The 25,380-nt window shown below is 45.3% G+C and overlaps 1 protein-coding gene across 7 annotated transcripts; it reads left to right on the top strand.

The window, feature by feature from the left end:
* The first annotated feature begins 1,822 nt into the window (after positions 1-1,822).
* On the top strand, positions 1,823-25,356 carry mast3b (microtubule associated serine/threonine kinase 3b). Of its 7 annotated transcripts, none has more exons than XM_029000303.1 (28): positions 1,823-1,979; positions 3,678-3,767; positions 8,582-8,670; positions 9,446-9,518; positions 10,152-10,172; positions 10,296-10,374; positions 11,032-11,189; positions 12,996-13,071; positions 13,200-13,409; positions 15,979-16,080; positions 16,194-16,326; positions 16,422-16,489; positions 16,633-16,721; positions 16,803-17,011; positions 17,158-17,296; positions 17,379-17,511; positions 17,607-17,772; positions 18,063-18,164; positions 18,268-18,390; positions 18,580-18,692; positions 18,779-18,951; positions 19,149-19,270; positions 19,758-19,955; positions 20,062-20,288; positions 20,400-20,522; positions 20,892-21,028; positions 21,305-21,486; positions 22,027-25,356. In XM_029000303.1, the coding sequence occupies exons 1-28, from the start codon at positions 1,933-1,935 to the stop codon at positions 23,034-23,036; spliced, it is 4,392 nt and encodes a 1,463-aa protein (XP_028856136.1). In that variant the 5' UTR covers positions 1,823-1,932; the 3' UTR covers positions 23,037-25,356. The 7 variants fall into 7 exon arrangements, with proteins under 7 accessions (XP_028856136.1, XP_028856134.1, XP_028856137.1 ...); XM_029000301.1 differs by having other exon boundaries at positions 19,755-19,955; XM_029000305.1 differs by lacking the exon at positions 1,823-1,979 and adding an exon at positions 5,313-7,142 and having other exon boundaries at positions 3,693-3,767; positions 19,755-19,955.
* The last annotated feature ends 24 nt before the right edge of the window (positions 25,357-25,380 follow it).

Genomic DNA, 25,380 nt, shown 5'->3' with positions numbered 1-25,380 from the left:
TTGTGTAAAAGGTCATTGGTTTCTGCAAACAGATATTACTTTCTGGCTACAGTTCTGTTCTGTACATCGTATCAGTTATGAGCTTTAGGATGATGACGTAACCCTGCATGAGAAAAATACCACCTGCTTGCCAAGTGAGAGCCAGACAGGTTTTCCGCTCGACACATAATTCTAGAAGCCCCCCCTCACACAGCGTTCACAGCTCATGGCACCCTCCAAAACAGTTCCATGGTTTTCAGATAGTCACAGTCCAGGCTTGTCGTTTTTTTTTTTTCTTTTTTCTTTTCTTTGCATGGTCATCCCTTACGGCCACGGCAGAAGCAATTGACAAAATTGTCAAATATCACATTTATTTACAACAACGTTTATTTCTTATATAGCCCAAAATCACATACAATATGTCTCAATGGGCTTTGACAGGCCTTACTGTAGACACCCCCCCCCACAGGAAAAACTCCACACAAAAAATATCCTAGGAGAGAGAAAAAAAGAAAGGAAGAAACCTTGGGAAGGAGTGATACAGAGAGGGACGCCCTTCCACGGAAGATTGAGCCTGCAAATGGTGTCAGTGCAGGGTTTTGTGACGATTTGTCCAATAAGAGAAAAAGTCCTACAGTTGTAGAGGTGGAGAAGTCCAAAAGTGTGTAGTATAGAGCATCTGTCCGTACTGGACAGTGTAGAGTATCTTTAACTGCACGCCGTTCACTGTGTCATGGAGCGATTTTCCCCCCATGGCACCATAGAGCCTGCTTGCTTCATCAAAAGTTCCAACACAATTTACCCGTGGGGATGATGCCCGGCCTGTAGGTGTGCAGCAACAGTCCACAACGGTCCACGCCATGGACTTCTGCCCTTTACACGTGTTCACACTTCAGCAGCACGGTTCCACTGAAAGCACAGAGCCGCTCCGTGGGGCTTCCCATGGGTCAGGTGCACAGCAACCGTTGCTATTCCCATATTCCTTCCCTAGCAACCACCAACTGTGCCCCTCCCCACACACTAAATAGCCAATTAATACACTCATTACATGCGTCAGAGTCTCCTTCTGAAAAGTTGGCCTGTTTCGGGAGGTTTTTCTTTGGGGTGAAGGGGTGCATGATGTCCTGTGCTGGGATTTTCGAGGGGGGGAGAGTCTTCTGATGATTTTGTAATGAGAAACGGCACTTCAATGAGGCCCTTGTTGTTCGTATAACTGCATTACTTTACGCACAGTGTTCCGCAGATGAGAAGCGGAGGGCTGGAGCTGCATCCCGGTGTTCCTGCCGGTTTTCATGTGGGAGTGGCATCTAGGTGCACCCGTCAAAAGCCCCCCCCCCCCCCCCCCTCTCTCACTCTCTCTCTCACTCCTCTCTCCCTCCCCCCTCTCTCTTTCTCTCTCCCTCTCTCTCTCTCTTTCTTTCTCTCTCACTCCCCTCTCTCTCCCTCTCTCTCTCTCCCTCCGCCCCCCCTCTCTCACTCATCCTCTCGCTCTCCCCCGCTCTCTTCCCTCCTCCTCTCTGATCTCTCTGTCTCCTCCGCCCTCTCTCTCTCTCCTCCTCCCCCCCCCTCCCCACTCCTCTCTCCCCCCCCCCCCTCTCTCTCCCCGCGCCTCCGATGAGGGGGAGCGGTGCCCCCACTCTCTCTATCGTCTCTCCCACCTCCCTCTCTCTCGCACTCTCGCTCTCTCTCTCTCTCTCTCCCCCCCTCTCCCTCTCGCCCCCCCTCTCTCACTCACTCCCTCTCTCTCTCTCTCCCCCCCTCTCTCTCTATTTCTCTCTGTCTCTCTCTCACTCCCTCTCTCTCTTTCTCTCCCCCTCCCTCTCTCTCTCACTCTCTCTCTTTCTCTCTCTCCCTCCGCCCCCCCCCCTCTCTCTCTCGCACTTCGTTCAGCTCTCCGCGTCCGCGGCGCGATGGTGGCTGGACTGCCCGCGGCTCCAGGAACACGGCGCAGGCATGAAGTCGAGGCGAGACAAGCTGAAGATCCCGTCCCTCACCCTGGAGTAAGTTCCCCCGACCCCGACCCCGACCCCGACCGCCTGCCCTGCGCGCGTTATTCCCGTGGGTTTCGTCGGGATTTCAGAGTGGTGGCTGGTTATGAGGCGATTTGGAAACCCTGTTTAAACGTGTCTTTTCTCGCTTTACCATTTCAAACGGGCCCTTTTATGATATTTTATTTCGAACCCTGGCTTCATAGCAGCTTTTTGCTGATAACTGAGTGTGCCTTTACTGAAAGTGGCTTATGGATATTATTTTGGGGTTTGTTTGCCACTTCAGTCGGTGACCAAATAGGAAACTGGCACCATGACATTTCTACTTTAACCAGAGAATACTGACTTATTGAGACTATTTTGGACCGTGGGCTTGGAGTTGGTGTGGAGCTGGAGGAAAGGCATGCAGATGATATGCTTCCTGTTGTTGTTTTTTTTTTGCATTATTACACACCTTGTGCACTGAGACCGCCAGCATTTTATTTTATTTTACTTTATTCCTTTTTGAACGAGAGAAATCTATGCATGCATGCATTTCATGGATATCCTTCCTTATACCACGGAATACCCCCCTCTCCCAAAATAAAAATCCCTACCAAACATTTACCGGGTTGCCCTGTCAGTCACACCGGCTTCCCTCAAAAGATGGTGATTGCTGCAGTCATCCTCGATCCACACGCTCCTCTCACCAAATCCACATAGCCGAGGGCTCCTGCCCACTAGACGTTTGATCCGCGGCGCGTAGGAGCAGATATCCGGAATGTGCGGGTTTCTGCTGTAGCATCATGAAACGCTGCAGAAGATGTTGTTATTTATGCGTTTGCAAGAGGACATGGTGTGCTTTTCATGTGCTTCTGTTTAAATTTTTTTACTTAGTTTAGAGCCCCCTTCTGCAATAGGAACTGCAATAAGATCTGTATCGTTCTTTGTGTTCCGATTCGGTTTCTTATCACTATGATGGACGCGATGATCTCTGTGCTGTGGCCATGGATGTCCACCAAACTCGTGCACCGCTCCGAGTGAGAATTCGGACCAAACATGCAATTACGAGCAAAACAGGAAGGCTTGGGTTTGACTTGTGGGAGTGTGGTGCGACTTGGCATTGTTTGCACGAATCTGCATTGGTGCAGGTGCAGCTCATGGGGGGAAAAGTCAATGCTTCATGTGCATGAGCTATATTATATGGTCATTTAAATCATTTGCATAGTATAGTGATGCTACTGTTCTCTATATTATATTGTTTCTAGTTTCATTTTGTTACCGCCTGAAGCCTGGGTCAGAGTTTTTCTTTTAACATTCTTTCTGGAACATGAGCTATATGCTCATTTTATGGTAGTTTCAGGACCTAGAGCAGTGAGCGGTATAAATAGTCCCTTGACCGTGGATAATAACTTTATCAGGAGTAAAAAGCAGGCCACACCACCAATCAATTTTCGGCCTGAAAGGACAGACTGCAGTTACAAAACAAACAGAACACGTCAGTGAGTTTGAGTATGAGATCTTAGTGCAATTTTGTGTTCATGTCTGACATTTTTCAGAAATCCGAGCAGCAGCAGCAGTGAACCTGTTGCCCCGTAAAATTTGAACATTTGTTTGTAGGGCGCAGAAGAATAGAACATGTAATATCTCGAGGCTGCTAGACAGACAGACAGGCAGCATAGATGCAAAGAGTCCATGCGCTGATGCATGTGAACGTGTCTTGCCTTGCAGTTTGTCTCCCACATGCCAGAGCCCCACCCTCCTGAGCCCATGCAGTCCCTGCAGCCCTTGCAGCCCCTTACTAACCCTACATCCGTGGAGGTAAGACGGAGTTTGCCGCCACAGCGGTGCGCAGCTCCAGCACCCACACCACATACAGTAGCAGCTTGCAGAAGGAGCAAGCAGGCCTCCTCCTCGGCAGAATATATGCCCCATGACCCGAGTGGACTTGCGCGTAGTTGGACTACTTTAGCCAGTGCGGGGGTAAAATGGTGGCATGAAGCAATGTGTGCGCTCCGTTCCCAGGAATCATCATGGAGGTGGTGTGTAAGAAATGACTAAAGCTGATCCCAGTGGGATATCAGTGCGAATTGATTTAAGGGGGGGAGGACAGCAATCTCACAAGTAAAGATATCCTTCACCACTGGCATTTAATGTGTTATAATCTCCAATCAAAGCAGCCAAGTGACGATTAAAAATGTCTTATCTTGAGTGTAGCCTTAATTTAATTTCTATACAGGCTACTGGTCTATAAAATAGAATGAGTAATACCTTCTTGGTTTGGGTGATTTACACCTCCACAGGGTGTTATGCTTTAAGCCTTTTTATGGGAATTCTTAATTACGCACAATTAGACATAAGTGATTTTGTATTACAGGCCATAGACTCCATGACATTGTCATGATGCGGGGAGAAAAAGTCTTTCATTCACAGCGAACTTGATGCATACAGTCCCCCTATCCCACAAAAGTCAGTACCTGTCAACTGTACTCATCAGAAGTGAAAGTTATTGTCATTGTGAAGCGCAGCAAGTGGCACGGGGCAGAGGTGGCCTAGCGGTTAAGGAAGCGGCCCTGTAATCAGAAGGTTGCCGGTTCAAATCCCGATCCGCCAAGGTGCCACTGAGGTGCCACTGAGCACACTGATCCCTGGGCGCCTGTCATGGGCGCCTGTCACTGCTTACTAAGGGTAATGGTTAAAAGCAGAGGACACATTTCGTTGTCACTGCACGTTTATTTCACCTTGGGATTCGAACCGGCAACCTGCCTAGGTAAGGAAAACATAACAACTTGATCATTTTTAATCAAAGTGCTACACAACAAATGCTACACAACATTTTTAGAAGCTGTCGGTGGAATAAAATGTCATTGAATAAAAGATGGTTTTAACATCTATATATTTATTACAGTGCAATGATTATATAATTGCACTCGGATTCTGAATCTTCAGGTTAATCAATATTGATTTTTTTTTTTGTTAAAAACACTAAACCATCAATACTCAAGAATCCTGCATGTCACAGTTGGTGTAGTATCTAAAGGTAAGAAGGAAAGATATGGAGCTAGCTAGAGAAGTTAAAATGATGTGGCATCTTCTTGAGCTGTCTTGCTAGTGTACTTTGGATCATTGCCTTGATATGTGACTCAGCACAGATGGTCCAAAAAAAATCTCATTTAAAATTTTCTCAGACTGGGCAAAATTTCTGCTTCCCTAACTTATGATGACCAGGTCAGCAAGGTTGTTTTTACCTTGTATGCTTTATATAAATATATTAGGGCTGTCAAAATTACTGCATTAATTTTTTAACAGGAGATATATATGCACAGTATACCGAATGAATGATATATGTATCTTTTTTTTATCCAGCTGTTCTGAAGCAATGTCATTCAAGTGAGCACCAGCAGTCCTAAAGCACCCTCAGCTATGCTTTATATTTGTTCCGTTCAACCATCAGCACCGCTGAGTAAACCAATAAAGGGTTTAATAAGTAACATCAGTTTAATCAAGTGTGCTTGAATGGAAGCAGAGCAGAGATGTAAAATGACTAAGTGCCTGTGGGCCTGAATAGGAACCATGGTGTTGCTCCACAAAGAGACAGGCTGTATTTTCAGATATTTCTGCTCCAGGAAAACAGCTGTTGCTCATTCTGATTGCAAAAGGATATGCTGAACCTGGGTATGTTTATCGCTGGCCATGTAATTAGGAACACTTACAATCCTTGACCAATATATTATTGACAGGGTGCAAATTACATAGCGGTTTTAGCAGGGGAGCTCTATTTTCCACCCCAAGGCACATGCACACACAAACCTAAAAGTACTGCGGCACATCAGGAACATTTGATATAGACACAATAACAACAACATAAGAATAAGAATCACAATGGCACCACACACAGAACAGACACAGAATTGTGTTCATTAGCAGAGATAAGTATCATAGAAGTGAATAAATGTCCACATTTTATACTATTCTTTTTTTATTTCAGGTAACTGTAATTGAAATCCTGCTTATATACACATGCTCTGCCCAGTTAACAAAAGATACAGGGAGATTTATCCCTTCCCCCGTGCACCAGATTGACTAGTTTGTCTATCAAAATGTGTTAATCTATCCACACTGAATGTCAGACGTGATCCTGAGATGCCTATAACAGAACTATCTCTGGAAATCACGAAGACATACTTCACATGCCATCCCATAGCCTGTTTGCTGTTCACATTCACAGAAGGGCCTCTGCTGACCGAGTACTACTTAGGTGCGGTACCATCACCAAAACAGCAGTGGCTCTGACATAGTAGTGGGGTGTCAGAGTTGTGTTGGTGTGCTGGTAGGACACATCAGAAGTGCTGCTGGGGAGAGAGCCGCGCCGACCATGTCTGGCCAGTTGACATGGAAGCCTCTGCCCACTGCAGCACAACAATATCAAAATCTCCTTTATTTGCATAGCACTTGCAATTTATTAAAACATCATTCATATGACTAAACATTGAAAAGGGGCATGATAATAATTTATCATTTACTTTAATGCTTGTAGGAGGTAGTGCGACACAGGGCCATAAACTTTTCACTCTGCGCCCCATATTTTCACAATGCCAGACGAGTATCTCGTCTTCTGCAGGTTCGAACTAGTGATTTCCAAGGACCGAACCATTCGGACGCGTTTGGGGGTTTCTCTGCTACCCGTCCCGTCCCCCCGTCGTCGACGACTGGTACATTCCAGCGAGGCGCCCTAGCGCCGTCACAACACAAACTTTGAAAAGATGGAGCAGCGCGCCCGCTGATGACCCGGTGCGATGGAGCACCGATGGAGAAGCCGAGCATTCGCTTTTTGCGCGCAGTAACGGGGAGACGGTCTCGCTGGCGTTAAATTGAGACCTGTGGGCCGGAACGAGGAAAAAAAAAAAAGTTCGAAGGAAACTCTCAGGACTCTCAATGAGTCAACCGGGCAAGCTAGCGGTCGGGGCTAGCTGACATGAGCCAGATTAAAGATGGAGAGCCGGGCCGAGCGTTGGGTTTCGCGCTCGTTTCCATGACCGGAGCCGCGCCGTGAGGGGAAGAAGCCTCTTCTTGCTGGACGGGACTCGGTTCCCCAGTTTAATGGGACGCCACCATGTCCGACCCGAGTAACTGGACCGCGCTGGCGAGCAACAAATCGCATTTTGTTACCGGGGCGATGCTGAAGCGGTCGAAAAGGTACAACTGCGGGCTAAAACTGACCCTACAAATACATCTGCACATAGCGTGTCTCGGAAAAGTAACTTTTTTTTTAATTTATTGGACAAGACGTTTAGTCACGTCGTTGTTCTGTCGGTGCCGCTTGTGTTTAAGCTTCAAAATAGTTCTTCAAATACATATATTTATTTCATTGTTTTTTTTTTTTCTTCCTCTTCATAAAAGTACCAGACTGATACCGTATCCGCGACAGCGCAGCGGCTCTTTGTTCCACCGCGTACCTGCACCGCGTTACGCCGCTTGGGTAAAAGTTACCGGCGTCGGGTTCAGGTCCTTTCGGTGTGGCGCCTGGTCTTTGTTTGCGTTTTCACACGATGATAATAGTCCGAAGCGATGAATATGTTATAGGGGTTTTCCTCTAAAGTACCCCAAACCCCAAAGATTTTGAATAGCCTTGTTTGCTTTACACGTTTCCACTTTAAACGTGATTAAATGACTTCATTGCAGTGTAAATTAATTTCGTTTTTTTTATAACAAGTTATATAACTTATAACAAGTGCTTGAGACGTTCTGTAAAATTTTATTTTTTAAGGGGGTTGTTGGCAGCCATTTTCACTCTCCTCCCCATCCCAGCCCCAAATTTGACCCCCATTATTTCTTAACGCCTCATTTGGGTGCACTGACCTCTGTGTTACTTTAACCGCGCAACGGTCCTCTCGACCATATGGGCCGAGGCCAGAGGGGAGTGTCGAGGTGACGCGCCCAGTCCCGTCTGTTTCACGCTCGAACCCCGTCTCAACATGATTGAAGGCTTGGGGTAGATCAAGCAAACGATTTTCATTTTCATTAGTAGAGAACCAACAAGCCAGGACTGTTCGGGCGGGCCTTGGCTGGGATTAGACACCCGCCAGGCCTTGGAATACTTGAAATATGTTTATCAAGTATAAATGTATAATCTGGTGCATCTCGTTTCTTAATTAACATATGACTAATAAAGGAAGTCCTTTATACCTGGTGAGGGCTGCGCCGATGTGAAGTAGTTACAGGGTGAAATTTTCATGGATAATCAGGTTTGTCAGCTGTTCAGCCTCTTATGGGAGGCAAAAATAATTTCAAACCTAAAATGGTCCTTTGACTTAAAAAGCCTTTTTATTTATTAATTTATTTTTTTTCTGTACCAAATGAAATCACATTTTCCCTGGCGTGGTAATTGAGTTTGAAGTCTTAATGGCGACCTAGAAATGTCAGTCTTGCTCTTCTCTGATTACGGCTAACAACAGGTCTGCATGGACTCCGGACGCCCAGGAGCACTTCTCCTCTCGTCGTTCACCGATTAGATGCTTTGAGCAAATTGCTGCTTCTGAGGTCATAAAATTGTAAGAAAAGAAAAAAAAAAAAAGTAATCATATTAAAATGTGTCTGCACTTGGGGTTGGGGGGTCTCTGTTTGTTTGTCTGCAGTTGCCGAAGCAGTAACAGGAAAAGTCTTGGTGTAGGAACGCCTTCGCCCACGCTTTCAAGACCCCTGTCTCCTCTTTCTGTTCACACAGGTACGGTGAAGTGCCAGAGGGTTGATTATGTTTTTTTTTTTTTTTTTTTTTTTTTTTTTTTTGGGGGGGGTCAGTCAACAATAATAAATCATTTGCATGTGAAGAGAACATAGCAATAAGTCTGTTGTGACCTGAGGCATAGGAAGCCATACTAATTTATAGTACTCCTCTAGTAACATTTGCTTATAGTTTTGATCGTCCAAAGTTGACTTAAAAAAGTACATTAGTTATCAGTCAATTGTGTTACATCATATTAAGTAACTATGCAAAAAGCCTTCATAATGTAATTTTAACAACCTGTGATCCAATTAATTTAACATCTGTGTGTGTGTTTATTCGATTAATTTGCATTGTATGTGCAACCCTTATTTCTGCATTATAATACAGGTTATTCAGGTAATACAGAATTTATTTTATCCCATAATAATGTGTACCTCTTCAGATTATAATCTGCTCTTCAACATTGGCAGCACTGAATGTTGTGCCTTCTGATCTGTGGTGCTGCGGTTCGTCCGCGATGGGAATTTAATGATGAAGCCCAATTAAGGCAGAATATTGTTTACAGCCATTTGAATCCCATCCATGCCGATGACAGGGGGCGTGTGGATTTTGTAGATTCTGTCGAGAGTGTCATTATCGGGGCCCTTCAGACATGGGTGGCTTGCCTGTTGGTTGCATCACATTAACAGACACGTCTCCCTGCTCCAGTGGGTATATTAAATTACCATTGCTTAGTTCGCCGTTGCCAAACATTGTTTTTGGTTCTTATTTACAGCTGCCAGCAGTCCTTTGGACAGTCCCCGAAATGTGTCTGCCAGCGCTTCCGTCAACTTCCCCTTTGCCCGAAGGTAAGCCCAGTTCAGCACTGGTACACTTGCCTTGGCATCCTCCTAAAGCCGCGGCTTACCAGCATAAATCCATCCGGTCATGACTACCCAATAATCTCCGTCGCTCCTGCCATCTGTCAGGGGTCTGGATTAATGGTGACGTGGGGCGCAGAATGGAACCTGCTTCTTAATGGATGTCGTGGAATTTTTGCGTTTCAAGCTAAGGTCATTGTCGTACGCGTGGGTTTTTAACATTGCCGCAGAGGGTTACCCCTCAACTGGTGCTGGTGGTGTGTGGGTGTTTGTTCCAACCCAGAGTTCTGGGTGAGGAAGACACTTGGTTGTTTGTACCCCAAGAATGAGCATCTTGTGAGCAATTCTGCTTTAGTTTATTTATTTATTTATTATTAGGCATTATTCCAATATAACATTAGAACAAATCTTATTCAGCAAGTGCTGAACACTTCCTGTTTATTCAGCAAATCTAAATTGTATTTTTCCTTTAACAATGACATAAGATTAATAATGGATAAAAGTATAATCCCCTTGCTTTCCTCTCCACTTCATGCTCTGTCTTTTATATTATTTGCTTCAGTTGAGTCTGATGTTATTGTCTTTCTCCCTCTCTCCTTCTGTTGCCTTCTGGCCTCTCAGCCACTTGGCTCGCACTGACAGGTACAGCATCTGATTGGCTTAGACCTCCAGTTCTCGCTCCGTATCCCTACAGTTAATTGCCAAATGGATGATTGATTGTTCTTATTGTTTTTCCTAACCTCTCCTGTTGTATTTGTCCCTCAGGGCAGAAGGGCGGAGATGGTCACTGGCCTCCCTCCCTTCATCTGGCTATGGTACAAACCCCCCCAGCTCCACTGTCTCGGTAAGTGTTGGCTTTGTTGCTCCAAACAGAGGAATAGTGTGCATGAGCTGTCAGATTTACGTGGTAAAATGCAGCTTAGCACCTTTTACACAGTGCTAATCATCTGCACTGAGGGGGGGAAAAAATGCCCGGTCTCCGTGAGCCAAGCAATTTCCTGAACGTCCCGAGGCTGTGTTTGCTTTCGCTTTTTGACTGAACTGCATTGAGCGAATTAAATGGGGAAACTTGAGTTGCTGCCATTCAGCGTTAAGTTCCGAACAGTAGGTCTGCACGCCCGATGTTGCGGTGGCATTTAGCGCCGCAGAAGAACGCCCATTCTCCCTCTCAGCAAAGAATGTGCTTGTGTAAGGAAGGGCCTTCCTAACCCCACTTTTCTGGTAGCCGGTCAGCACGTGTGTCGCAGCTGCAACAACGGCCGTCTTTGTGCTCCACCCAGCCCTCTGTGAGACACGAGGTTGTGATGGCACTTTTCTGCACAGGGCCTTGTTTTGTGAGGGCTTTCACATTTGTAATGCCGTGTGTGCGTGTCCGCGCTCTGTCCTAACTTCTGTGTCCTTGTCCTTGTCTGTTAATTGAACTGTAATTGGTTTAATGGCAAGGCATTGAGTGACCTGATGGATGCGCGTGTCTGTGTATGTGTGGCCATGTCCGCTGCAGTCCTCCTCCTCTTCCCAGGAGCGCTTGCACCAGCTACCCTACCAACCCACTCAGGACGAGCTTCACTTCCTGTTCAAACACTTCCGGAGCTCCGAGAGCGTGACTGACGAGGATGGACGGCCAGCGCCCGGCATGCGCCCTCGGTCGCGCAGCCTCAGGTATGCCCCGTCCTACCACCCATCACCATTCCAGACATTCCCCTCTCCAATGGCATCGAAGTGCTTTAAGTGGGTTTGCAGTGCCAAACAGAGGTGTATTGCTCAAGCCAATTATCAGAACTATAAAATAAAACAATTAAGCATGCATAGAAAGCCCAATTCCCTTCTGACCATAAGATGCTATGGTATACACCCGAATCTGCCCTGAGAGCTGTGATGATCCACACTTAGTGAAAGTGATTGTCATTGTGAAGCACTGCTGCTCAGCACAAAACAAAACGCGTCCTCTGCTTTTACCTGCACCATCTTAGTGAGCAGTGGGCAGCCATGACAGGCACCTGGGGAGCATGTGTGGGGACGGGGCTTTTCTCAGTGGCACCTTGGTGGTTCGAGATTTGAACCCGGCAACCATCTGATTACCGGTCCATTTCCTTAACCGCTAGGCCACCACTGCCCACATAGATGTTTGCTCAAACATGGTGCCACATTTAGACACAATTATAACGAAGCTCTTTTTGAAATTCTCATCACAAATGTCACTTATCCACTTATATTTACTCCTAAACTGGAGAAGTGGTATCACTTTCCCATTACGTGGAAACATGGATCAATCGTCCGCAGAGTCTACATCGCCTTCACATGTCCAAGGACATGTCTGCAGTTCAGTATGCAAGAGCAGTTGGGTGATAGAACCAACATGAGAAAGGCCGAGGTTTGCAGAGATGGAGACCACGTTTGGGGGAGAGGATTAACTCTGAGAAAGAGGAAAAGGGTGCGTGGGTGTGGGAGAGATAGGGAGATGATGGAAATGATGAAAGAGATTGAGGCAGGAGGAGAGTACAAACAAGTGAGTGCGCTTCGAGCAGGCTTTGTGTGTGTGTGTGTGTGTGTGTGTGTGTGTGTGTGTCTCTGTGGCCTGCAGTGTGTGGGTGAGGTGCGAGCTCTCAGCCCTGCTGTATCTGTGTTTTTGTGTAAGAGAAATGGTTCTTGGGACAGGAGTAGCTCATCTAGCACCATCAGAATCTTGTTAGTTGGCCATGGAATTTGATTCCAGTTGATAATGTATCTTCACGTTAAAGGCTAAAACATGTATACAGAAATAATACAACAATTTTACATGACGTGCAGGTGCAATGCTGTAGGTGTCACAGTTCAGCTGTTTAGGATGGTGAGGGGAACGAAAGACAACCTCGTTTTCTCCCTCCAAAAGAGAGGATCAGACTGTGACCACACCATGTGGACGCAGCCAACAGTTTTCATATCTGATCACGCACTTGGGAACTAATGCGCCAAAACATTAGCAATCCCCTACGGAAGTAGCGAGCGATTGTGACGAAGCGAGACCTTGTCGTAGATGCAGGTGTTGTTGTCACCCACCCCCCGAGCAGTGCGAAAAAGATGGCGCTGTGGCTGCTCTCTTCTCCCCTCCCTGCAGATCTTCCACCCGCACGCGGGTGGGAATGCGGGGGCAGAATGGGGCATGTTCCGAAAACTCACATTTCACGCCGCGATTACTTAATCTAAACCTTTCATCAAAACGTTTGAAATGATTTCCTACTTTATCTAGAGGAAATGTTTTCTCCGTAAAACTTCCAAAGGGCTTTCGGCGTTGAATAATGACGTGAACTGATAAGAGCCTCAGAGAAACAAAAATGAGCTTCTAACTTTAAACTGCTCTAATTTTCCTTGCAACTACAGATAAAAAGTTGTTTTCATTAGAACTACGCATTTTAATTGGCGAAGGCAAGTTTTTTTTTTTTTTTTTTTTAATGGCTTGGTTGAGATGTTTACTGTTCTGTGTTCCAGCCCTGGACGAACAAGCGGCTCGTTCGACAATGAGATCATCATGATGAACCATGTTTACAAAGAGCGCTTTCCAAAGGTGCATTTTTCATTTATGGCTTCATTAATAAATTGTGCATAACACAATGTGCCGGACGTGTGGCACAAACCTCATCTTTTGTGTGTTATTATGTCAAAAACGAAGATGCGTTTTCCTGTGGTGTTTAGGCCACGGCGCAGATGGAGGAGCGGCTACTGGACGTAGTGACCCACTGCTCCCCGGACAGCACCCTGCCACTTGCCGACGGCGTGCTGGGCTTCATTCAGCACCAGCTGGTGGAGCTGGCCAGAGACTGCCTGGACAAGTCGCAGAAGGGCCTGATCACCTCGCGCTATTTTGTGGAGCTCCAGGAGAAACTGGAGAAGCTGCTACATGAGGTTGGTGCAGATGAGCAGGAGTAACTGCCTATTCGTTTCTTTTCATTTTAACACATTAATCCCAGCATAGAAGCATATAAATGCACTGAACAGCGTTCGTTAAATGTTGCATTTGAAAGCAGAAGTAGCGCATGTTACAAGTGCAGTGTTTACACAATCACTGGTTACTTTGTGTCACTACATGAACGTTCAATGCGCTCATCCATTTTGTTGAAGGCAGCACATACACACGTTTTAACAGCATCTGTTTGTCATTTATCCAAGTTCACCCAAACACACAGTCATGGAAAGTGCAGCGCTCGCTGATTACTGTAGCGGGTGAGAGCCCTGGTGTGACCGAAAAGAGGAAATGACCTGTCTCGCGCTTCCTGCTCTCTTGCTTCTGAAGGACAGACGGAGGGGTTTGTTTCCAGGAATCGCTTCCACACGTAGCCCCGGGTATATGACACGAATGCCATGAATGCTTCCTGGGTTCTTACCTGTACAGATGTATGTTGCATGTGTCCGGAGAAGAGAAGAGCAGACCAGACCATGAAACGGTCCTGATGTGTGTAAAGTGATGGTGTGAAGGGTACGAGGTGGATCACCGGTTTTGCGGTTCAGTTTCGACTTGCATGTGTGTGGGCTTGCTTGGCTTGATTAAGAGCACAGAGCTACCATCTTGGCACTTGTCTTATCTGTGTTGTGGCAGAATGGTAGTTTCCATAGCAACCTTTCCATTCTCCCCTCCCTGTGCTGGAGAGAATCTCTGGGTGGGCAGGCCCGTATCTGTGTGTGTCAGCGTGTAGCTGTCGGGTTGCAGAATGTGGTGGTGGTGTAACTAAAAGCTTATAGCCCATTTCACCACCTCTGTTACGGTGACGGCACACTTTTAATTGCTTCAGAACTACTGCCAGTGACCCGCGGGCAATTTGAGGCTTCGTTGAAATCCCATTATAGCCATTACTGTTCTGATCATTCGATGGGACACTGAGCTGGCGCCCCATTAACCTGTGGCCACCGATGTAAGTGGTGACACGAACAAACTGCTCTGCTTCTGTGTTTGCACAAATGTCAAAAGGCAACCGACGAATCACAAACCATCTGCAAGACGAGTCATATATTGCCCCCATGGGCTTGATGTACTAACACGTGAGTTTAATTTTACAACGTCTTGAGCCCATGAGGCCATCTGCTGAGAGGATGTGTTTGTGGTGTAGGCTGCACTTTTCCTGCTTTCAGAACTTTGTCTATGAGCTGCTTGTTCTTCCACTTCTGCACTGTGAGTCATTCTCTGAAGGAGGTCACTGAGCATTGCAGGCATGGTGAACTGTGTGTGCGTATGTGTGTAAGCAAACCATGTTAAAAACAAACCACAGCTTGAGGATTTTGAGCTCATAATCATAAGAACAAATAACAGGTGCTGTTTATTTTTTTTATTTATTTATTTTTTTGGTCAGAATTGTCAGACCTATCAGCATTCAGGCTTTGTGTGTACGAGATCTGTAACCTGGCCCGCCATCGTGTTGCACTCCTCCGGCCCGTCGTAACTCGAGTTGACATTGATCCTGAGTGCAGAGCAGTTTGAAGTCTCGGCCGGGCGTGCGCTAATGTGGCTATTGTTGCGCCGATGAGCCAGATCAGCCGCGTGCTTCCTGAGATCAGGAGACCGGCGCTGCCTCTTGTCTCTGTGTCCTGTATAGCTTTGTCCATTTTAAACATCTTTATCGACTAAAGGACCTCTATGCATCATTGCACTGATATGTAAATCTGACTGATACAGTAACCAATACATTTTCCATTTGGCAATGTTTTAAATGTTGAGTAATGAGGCAGATGGCAAGGAAAACAAATGCTGTAAGAATCATAATCAACAGCAATGATTTTTTTACTTTTTTTTTTTTTTTTTTTTTTTTTTACACTCCACAGCAATCATAAATGGCAGAGTTCAAATGCAGTTTGCGGTGTTCTTTACATGTATTGCCAAGGGACCAGCAGAAATTGGGAGGATTACCATGTTCCTGTGGTAATGAAATGTATGTTTGATACCATGGTAACAGTGTCGAAATGACTTCACACCCATTCCTTGTTGTAAAGAGCAGTTGCATAACTGAAATCGGCCTGTTGTGCTGCTGATCAAATCGATAGAGAGCTCAGTCTTTTCCGGGTTTTCATATGTGGGGAAAAATGCGATCCGTGATTTATCAAACCCTGATTCTTCATAAACCCTGTTGTGAAAGGCTCCACTCTGTAGGTCATGTGTTTGTTGACTGTAAAATCAAGAGAGAAGAAAGATCATCTTTTAATAACCACTTTCCTTTTTTATTAAAACTATGTTGAAAATGTGTTCTAATTAGGCATCTTCTCCCTACATGGGGCCTCTTCTCCATAAATTGAGAAACACTGCCCTGGGATTTTTAGCTTTAGATGAAGCATGACTGGGTCCTGACGTATGAATTGCTGAATTTTTAGGATTGTCTAAATGCCTTCATTTTGGTCCATACTCTCTTGTGAGGTATAAACATGTATTTGACAATAAATATGGCTTAACAATCTCTCTCTCTCTCTCTGTCTGCCTGTCTGCGTCCAGGCATATGAACGCTCTGAAAGCGTGGAGGTGACTGTCATCTCTCAGCTGGCGAGGAAAATTCTCATCATAATATCCCGTCCTGCCAGACTGCTGGAGTGCCTGGTAAGACACTGCTGTGTTTCTCTGATGCAGAATAAAGCAGATGACTTCATATAAATACAGTTGTGCTGGATACATTGGTTCATCAGGAATGTAAAAATAATTGCTACCGGTAGGAATTTGACCCAGAAGAGTTCTACCATCTCCTGGAGGCAGCAGAGGGTCACGCTAAGGTGGGACAGGGTATCAAAACAGACATCCCACGATATATAATCAACCAGCTGGGCCTGACTCGGGACCTTCTTGATGGTACCAAAACTGCATTACTATCCAAACTGTTGCATAATCGTTCTGCCGTCATGTCACATATCACCATATCTCCCCACGTTTTCTCCGTCTGATAGAAATGGTGCAGCTTGAGCAGTATGATGCTGGGCCATCACTGACAGCTGAGTCTGAGGAGCCCTCTGAGGTGAGAAAATATGAAATATAGGGTGATTCACTGAGATTCTTAGCAGTATAGTATAGTAGTCTCACGCCTGTCTCCCACTAATTAGTCAGTGTTAGAAAGTTATTAGCATCAAGGTCTTCATTCTCTTTTGCTCGCTCTCACAGTCAAACAAATTGCTGCTAACACCACCACGCAGGAAACCCTTGGAGAGCGACTTTGAAACCATCAAGCTCATCAGCAATGGGGCTTATGGGTAATGTGTCTCAGAATTCAATAGTCAATACAACAGATTCAGATTCATTTGTAAGTAACAGTGTTTTTCAACTGTTTCCAGGGCAGTGTACCTAGTCAGGCATAAAGAGACACGCCAGCGTTTTGCCATGAAGAAGATCAACAGGCAGAACCTTATCCTGAGGAACCAGATCCAGCAGGTGTTCGTGGAGCGAGACATCCTGACCTTCGCAGAGAACCCATTTGTGGTCAGCATGTTCTGTTCCTTTGAGACTCGACGGCACCTTTGCATGGTCATGGAGTATGTTGAGGGTGAGTGACATCACTAACCCTGATGGTGGCTCGATGACTGTAGTCACTTGCATAGGGCCACTTGACCACAGACTGGTTGAGGAAATGAAATTGACACCTTTGAAGAACTGTCATTTTTAAAATGCTTTTTGGTTTTCCATGCTAAGGTGGGGACTGTGCAAACCTTCTGAAGAACATGGGCCCATTGCCTGTTGATATGACCAGGATGTACTTTGCAGAGACTGTTCTGGCCTTAGAGTATCTGCACAACTATGGCATTGTTCACAGAGACCTCAAACCTGACAAGTAAGTAGAGAACAAAGATCACGGGTTCTTCTAAAATTTCATGATTTAAGACATTTTTAAAATGCCTTTTTCCCTCTTGTAGCTTGTTAATCACGTCCATGGGTCATATCAAGCTCACAGATTTTGGTCTGTCCAAAATCGGCCTGATGAACATGACTACCAACTTGTATGAGGGCCACATTGAGAAAGACACTAGGGAATTTGTTGACAAACAGGTAAACAGACTTGCAGCTGTTTAACTATATATAGTATGTGAAGTTGAGTAAATTTCTAGAGTTATAAGTATTCAGAGCTTTTTAATGTTTTGTAGGTGTGCGGAACACCAGAGTACATTGCTCCAGAGGTAATCCTGAGACAAGGCTATGGGAAGCCAGTGGACTGGTGGGCAATGGGCATCATATTGTACGAGTTCCTGGTGGGCTGTGTGCCCTTTTTTGGTGACACTCCTGAGGAGCTCTTTGGCCAAGTTGTCAGTGGTGAGGACTCTCTTCACAGCTCATCAAAACATCTCTCGAAATATTTTATTTTAGGGGTGCTCCGTTAGCCATGAAAAACTATCTGCCATGCATATTGGGTGCTTTTGCAATGTTTTTGCAAGTAATCTGCTTCATGTGAGGATATCTGATCATCTAGATTGAAGCTTTAAGATTTTTGACCTCCCTGTTCATTCATTCTTAATTTTGTCCAGTGTTTCCTGGAAGACTGCTTTGATTTTATGTAAGCACATCAGTGTAATTGGATTAACACATGCGTGGGCTGTGCACAGATGAGATTATTTGGCCTGGCGGTGACGATGCACTGCCTGTGGATGCTCAGGACCTGATCACCCGCCTGCTCCATCAGAGCCCGCTGGAGAGACTTGGGACAGGCACGACAAGCGCTATACATGCAAACACTCCCACAGTACAGTACTCTTCTGTTGTGGCTGTACTCTGGTCTCTGTTTAATACTGGTGCAATATTTCACCATAGGGGGTGCCACTGAGGTGAAACAGCACCCATTCTTCTCGGGCCTGGACTGGAATAGCCTCCTCCGCCAGAAAGCTGAGTTCATCCCACAGCTGGAGGCCGAAGATGACACCAGTTATTTTGACAGTAGGTGTCGCCTGTGATTAATTCTCCAGGTTGCCACCAGGATTACTACACTAAGCTAAATATCAATGTCTGATGAGAACTGGCAGGATTTGTAAGATTTAAAAGATAATAAAGGACCATGGCACATTTATCAGGAACTCTTAACATGTATGAACAATAGACCTTTTTTCTTGTCTTTCATTTTTGCAGCTCGTTCCGATCGTTACAACCATTTGGCCTCTGATGAAGATGATGAAACCAATGACGATGAGTCTTCCCTTGAAATACGACAGTTTTCATCATGGTCAAATCGCTTTAGCAAGGTACCTTGTGACTCCTCATAATGTACGTTGTACGTTAATGGTTTAACAGAACCCTTCAAAATAAAGACCTGAAAACCTGTTCATAGGTGTATAGCAGCTCTGAGCACCTTGCAACTCCATCCAACCTGAGCTTCTCCTCTGACCGGAGCCACAGTGAAGACAAGGAAGAGCGCTGGGACGGACGCGGAGCGAATTCCCCTGGGGAGGTCCGTAAGCAGGGTGGCAGTGAGGATAGAAGGAAATCTGCACAGAGGGCCAGGTGGGTACCGAGGCCATCTCCAACTGTCCGAATGTGCTGATGAAGCTATTGTGGAAATTGCTGAGCCGTTGACCTGTTCTGAGGACAGCCGTTAAAGCAGTAAACTGTATCAGCAGAAATCCATTTTTGTTCTTCCCCAAATAAGAAGCTCCTTTGCTTTTTTTTTTTTTTTTTTTTTTTTTTTTTTTTTCTTTCAGTCTACGCCCAAGGGCGTCATCCAGCTCATCTCAGTCGGAGCGGAGCACCAGCCCGCTAGTGATGAGCAGCACACACAGCTTGGAGACCATGCCACGCTTCGCTCTGTCCACTGATGATGAAGGTGTGCTTTTACTCTTATGGACGTTCCCACTTTAAGACCAGTTAAGCCTGCTACGTGCTGGATGAGTCTTGTTTGTGTTGTCTGTGCAGTTCTGTGATTCGGCACCCATGTGAACAGGTTGGACCATCCAAAGTGCCTGCATGAGGAGTGCAGATGCTATGAGTCACATAGACATTTGGCATTTATGTCTTGTTTTTCATGCGTTAATGAAAGTTGGAAAGTTAATACCAGAGACGTTACACACAAGATGCATCCAATTTGTAGTAAGACATGAACAATCGTATGTCTAGTTTAAAAATTACATAATTTACTCTTGATAAGTTTATTAATAATTGGTCAGTTGACAATTTTTGTGTATAGTGAGTGTCTACAGTGATTTTTGCTGCAGTTGATATCTGCACTTTTCTCTGTGAATTCTGGGTTTTGGCTTCATACAGTGCTAGCCTGTGGTTAATTGATGTTACCTTTGCTCTCATTATCACAGCAGAAGTGGTGGTGTCCAACTTGCATCGCATCAGGCTGCGTAGCAACAGCACCGGAGCCAAACACTCGTCTCCAAGGGAACAGGGGAGCGCCCGGCGCTACGGCAACCAGCTGGAGACGCCAGACAGACAGCGAATGCCAGCCGGTGGCAAGGTCCCCAAATCCGCCTCAGTGTCTGCCCTGTCTCTCATCATCACTACAGGTGAGACTACCAGAACCTTAACCTCAACCAGAGACATCCTAGGCAACCAACTGTGTGTCTGTGTACCTGTGTATCAGACATTTTTGTGTGTCTTATTTCCTCTTAGATGACACACCTGGGGGTCTCCAGCCCAGTCCCATCTCCCCACGTTCACTCTCCTCAAACCCCTCGTCGCGAGACTCCTCCCCCAGCCGAGATCTGTCGCTCAGTCTCAGTTGCCTGCGACCACCTATCCTGATCCACAGCTCTGGCAGGAAGTATGGTTTTACCCTACAGGCCATCCGTGTTTATATGGGCGACAGTGATGTCTACACAGTCCACCATGTTGTCTCGGTCAGTGCTGCTGACACAGCTGCTTTATTTGTTGCATTCTAATATTTCAGATGCTCCATGCTTCTGTTCTTTATTCTAACATGTGATGTCCATGTGTGTGTGTCTGTGCAGAGCGTGGAGGAAGGTAGCCCAGCTCATGAAGCTGGTCTGCGGGCTGGTGATCTCATCACTCATGTGAATGGGGAATCGGTGCAAGGACTGGTGCACACAGAGATGATGGAGCTTCTGCTGAAGGTAGAAACATTTTGTTTAAAAGACACCTTTGACGTGACCTTATTCAGCTCACCCCTCATTCCACTTTTATGTCACACATTAGAAATTATATGAAATATGATTTAAATAATACATTAAATATGATTGTACATTTTATTGACACATACAGTTGCTGATTGCAGTAAATAAGTTATTTTAGATCAGCTTTTGTGTTTTGTAACAAAAAGATAATTACATATTTCCTCTTCTTTTTAAGTTCAAACAACCTTATGTTGTGCAGCATGGTGCAGACCCCATGTGTGTTTGACAAAATTAATTATCGAGACCCTTGTCAATGTCAGCTTGTCGTGTTCTCACATCTGTGGCTCTTCTCACGTTTCACCTTGACAGAGTGGTAACAAGGTGGCCTTGCAGACAACTGCCCTGGAAAATACTTCCATCAAGATCGGCCCGGCACGCAAAACCAGCTATAAAGGCAAGATGGCGCGACGCAGCAAGAAGAGCAAGAAAAGAGACAACCAGGACCGGTGAGACGCACGGCAGGGACTCATTACTGCTAACTCTGCGATAAAAGTTCTTTTCACTTTTTTTGGGGGGGTGAAATGGCAAACAAAAATGAAGCTACTGCGCCACCTAGTGGTTAAACAGAAAATTTATATACAGTTTCCACCTTTTCTGTTTTTTGCAGCAGCACTTATTTAACAAGGCAATTTCTGGAGATCATAAAACTTCTTTTAGGTCTCCCTGAGGTTAATTTTTTCGTCTCTTTGCCCACTTTTGTGTATGCATGCATGGTGTCCCAGGCGGCGAAGTGTCTTGAAGAAGCTGTCCAAGCAGAGTAACGTGATGTACAACAGCCGCAGCTTCTCTTCTGGCCTGCATCAGTCAGTGTCCTCCAGCGAGAGTCTACCTGGCTCTCCCACGCACAGCCTGAGCCCAGGACCCTCAACACCCTGCCGTAGTCCTGCCCCGGACCATTCCGCTGGTGAGTTATTTATTTTATTCCAACTCTTGCTGGAATATAATTTGTATTTGTTTATATGAATTCACAATACGCAGCCATTCTTGAAATGTATTCATATCCATGTCAAATTCTGTTTGACAATGATTAATATGTTCAGTGCATGGTTCAAACAACTAAGGCGCCATATTGTTCATATTGTTTTGAAAAGCTGACTCATTAGCTGGTCAGTAAGCAACATGATACAAGCAGTGCTGAACATTTGATGAGTCAGTTTGACTTTGGCGTGAGCATCTTATTTATTTCAGTATCTGGTCATGATTTATTTTTGTGTTTTTACAGTGAAGCAGACCACATTAGAGCAAACCAGTATGATTTAAAATGTGTAGTAGCAAGTTGTGTGGTCTCGGCAATAAAAAAAGATTTCACAATACCGTCTATGCTGTCATAATCTGTATATTGCAGGAGTTAATTCAGTTTTTTGTTTTTTTTTCCTTGGTATGCAGCTTTTAAATGTTTTATTTTTTGGTCATGCGACTGACTTTTTATCTCTTCTCCTATCAGATGTTATCTCCCCTCAGAGCACCTCACCCTGCTCCAGTTCCCCCAGCTCACCAGCAGCACACATTCGACCCAGCTCCCTCCACGGCCTTGGCGCTAAGCTCGGCACACAGCGCTACACCAAAGTAGGACGAAGGAAGTCCACCAGCAGCATTCCTCCATCACCGCTAGCCTGCAACTCATCTCCTCAGCCAGTCTCTCCCCAACGCTCACCATCCCCCCTACCGAACATCACCAAGGCCCTCCACTCTTCCATTCACGGCCGTACTCTCTCGCCACCAACTATCGTCCGCCACACCATCCGTCCCCGGAGTGCAGAGCCACCGCGCTCTCCACTGCTTAAGCGTGTGCAGTCGGCAGAGAAGCTCTCCGGAGCATACCATGCGGACAGGAAGTCGTTCGCGCCACGTCGCCACACTCTGGAGGTCCCCCACTGTGAGGCGGAAGCTTTGGCTGAGCTGGAGGTGGAAGCCGGAGCCAGTGGCGTGGGCCGCCTGGGGTCGTACAGCGGTTCCCCGCGACTCCGGGACTGTTGGTCTCTGTCAGCGTCGTCGATGGGCAGCACCGAGCAGATGGTGGTGATGAGGAAGCTGAACCTGTCAGAGCGCCGTGACTCCTTCAAGAAGCAAGAGGCGGTGCAGGAGGTGAGCTTTGATGAACCGGACGATAAAGTCCCCGGCACTCAGGGCGCCAACCCTGGGAGCTCAACGCCCTCTGGAAGCCAGGCGCAGCACTGTGCCACCTGGAACCGGCCACATTCGGAGTCAGGCGAGGACGATCTCGGGCTCGTGGTGAAGCGGTTGGTCCCGCAGATCGCCGTGCAAGGCTCTGAGAGCGAAGACCAGGATGAGTGGGAGCCCTGCTCTGATGAAGATGAGGAAGAAGAGGAGAGAATGCCAGAGGCAGCGCGCAGCAAAGTGGCACTGTGTCCTGATTGCACTGATAAAGGCACCACCCAGTGGTCTGGCCCAACCACACAGACCACAGGGAAGAACAAGCTCGCACTGAAGTGAACAACAAAGAGACAATATGAAGGTTCCACATATCATTAGCAGCCTCCCTTTGGCTTAATGAATAAGGAATAGGTCACGTTGCCAAACGGCATTAGTAAGAGTTCTTCTCGGTCAGCAACAGGAGATTTCTGTATTTTGTTAATGTATAATTAAAAGGTGACTTTACACTGGACTTAAGGCCATCAAGTCTGCGTTTTTTTATTTTTATTTTTTTTATTTTATTTTAAATCCTTGTCATCTAAGACTGCTGGGGCCAAAAACATGAAATGGGAAGAGAACGTACTGTTTCGAACAAGATTTTCTCCTATGTGTTTTTTTTTTTTTTTTTTTTTTGTATGGATATTTATGGATGATTATTCATCAGTGCATAGGAGAAATGGAAGACGGTCAACACACAATATCAAATCTAGCGTTTTTCTAAAAGCAAAATGTCAGTGCCACCTATTGTGAGTATTCAATCTGTCGCCTGAAGTGTGTGGATCTAGTAGACTGTTCTTGTTAAAAGCTGCATGCAGTGGATACTTCAGGTGTGTGAAGCAAACTTGGGTTTTTCTTATCCAAGCCATGTTCACGTGTATTTGCCATTTGTATCGCACAAAAGTATCTTTCAGAAGGCATTACATAGCAGATATGCTATGCAAGTCATGCACATTTGGTTGGCGTTTTTATTTATTTCTTTTAATAGTTAACCTTGGTAAATGGGGTAGTGTTTTGTTTCTCAGTTGAAGTAGTGATGAAGTCAGGGGAACACACTGCTGTATAAGGTTCAGGCTAAAAAGAACCATATCTTCTCCAGCTCTTTTCAAACTGCTTTGTATGTACAAATTTTCCATAAAGACGTCATTTTGGGGTTTAAATGCATAACACCTTGCATTACGTTAAGTGCGGCCTCATACACGGTGCGTGTGTTCCCCTCTCTCCGTGCCATAGCTCCATTCTCCAAATACACACACACGCCCCTTTCTATTCTCTCCAGATTTCAGTTTTTACTCAGGATAAAGCTGGCACTGGTTAAAGTTCCACCATCCCTTTTTCCCTCCCATTATTAATATATTTTTTATACCTCCATATCTTGGATTTATACTGTATACTGTCCCCCCCCCCTTCTTTAATATAAGCGTTATTTGGGTACTAATTTGACAATTTCTGCCATGAGTGAAGAGAGATTTTGGCTTGTTTTCTTGGGGATGGTTGGAACCTTTTTACAGGCCATTTGTTCAGTTATAATGGAACTTTAGTGCTGCTGCAGAATATTTGGTGGGGGATGACGTCTTCTCCCCTCTATTGTCTGTATATAAATATGTGGTGGTGTTTTTCCTTCCCCTCCAGCATCCACATTTCATGATGCCGTCAATGCAATGTGTTTAAAACTTTTTTTTTTTTTTTTCTTGAGGGGGGATCTTTACGGAGGCTTTCAGAAAACACACTTGCGCAATTCTTTTTTAAGATTTGTTTCCAATTGTTTACATTGTTTTAAACATTCCAAAAAGAAGCTTCCACTCCCCTCTGTTAACTAAGTGGTGTTTTGTTTCTTCCTGTCTCTCATTTTATTTCCTTCCCCTTTTCTATTGTGATAAAACCACGATGTTTGATACTTTGTAATGTGAGGTTCTTTTATTACAGCATCTCAACACTATTCTCTTTTCTGAGTTTTACGAGTACTTTTCGGAACTGTAAAACACCACCTTTTGATAGAAATGCTGTGTGGTAATTGGACATTTTCCATGTTGTCTTTTTGTTTTATGAAGTCAGTTGGTTGCATGCCGCATGAGCAGGTGGCGCCAAAAGTGAGATTTGCATGGCATTCTGGGTACAAAACCCAAGCTGTGGTCTCCAGGCTGATGTCCGTGTAGACAAATATAAGCTTCTTGTTTTATTCCCGTGTCCCTGCCTGTAAAACTTATCCTTGACGCTCAGTTTGGTCATTTCATCAGTAATATTTGTTCTGTAATATTGAATTTCTAACCACTCACAGCACATTGTGGTACTGGTGTAATTGACAGATTTAATTTGTTTAAAGTTAACTTTTGACCACTTTTTTCTTTCTAATTTGCTTTTGAAGACATTCAGTGGGAAATGCATGTTTAACATGTTGCGGTCGTTGTTGCACTTTAAAAGAATTCACTTGAAAAATGTTTTTTTCTAAAAGGGTCACGTTGTTAGTAGAATTGGTCTAATATACCTAAGCCATTTAATTTTTGTGTTATAATTTTTATTTTACAGGGTATACTTTAAGGGACCGCTATCAGAATTTTGGTATGTTTAGGTTTTTTTTCCCCCCTTCTCTTCCTGCTGAGGATAAACGTTCAAACTTAACAAACGTGCTGGTATGTGTGGAAGCTTA

This window comes from Denticeps clupeoides, chromosome 13 (assembly GCF_900700375.1).
Source record: "Denticeps clupeoides chromosome 13, fDenClu1.1, whole genome shotgun sequence".
In the NCBI taxonomy this organism is placed as follows: Eukaryota; Metazoa; Chordata; class Actinopteri; order Clupeiformes; family Denticipitidae; genus Denticeps; species Denticeps clupeoides.
The sequence above is the reverse complement of the archived record's forward strand: the minus strand, read 5'-3'. Positions and strand labels throughout refer to the sequence as shown.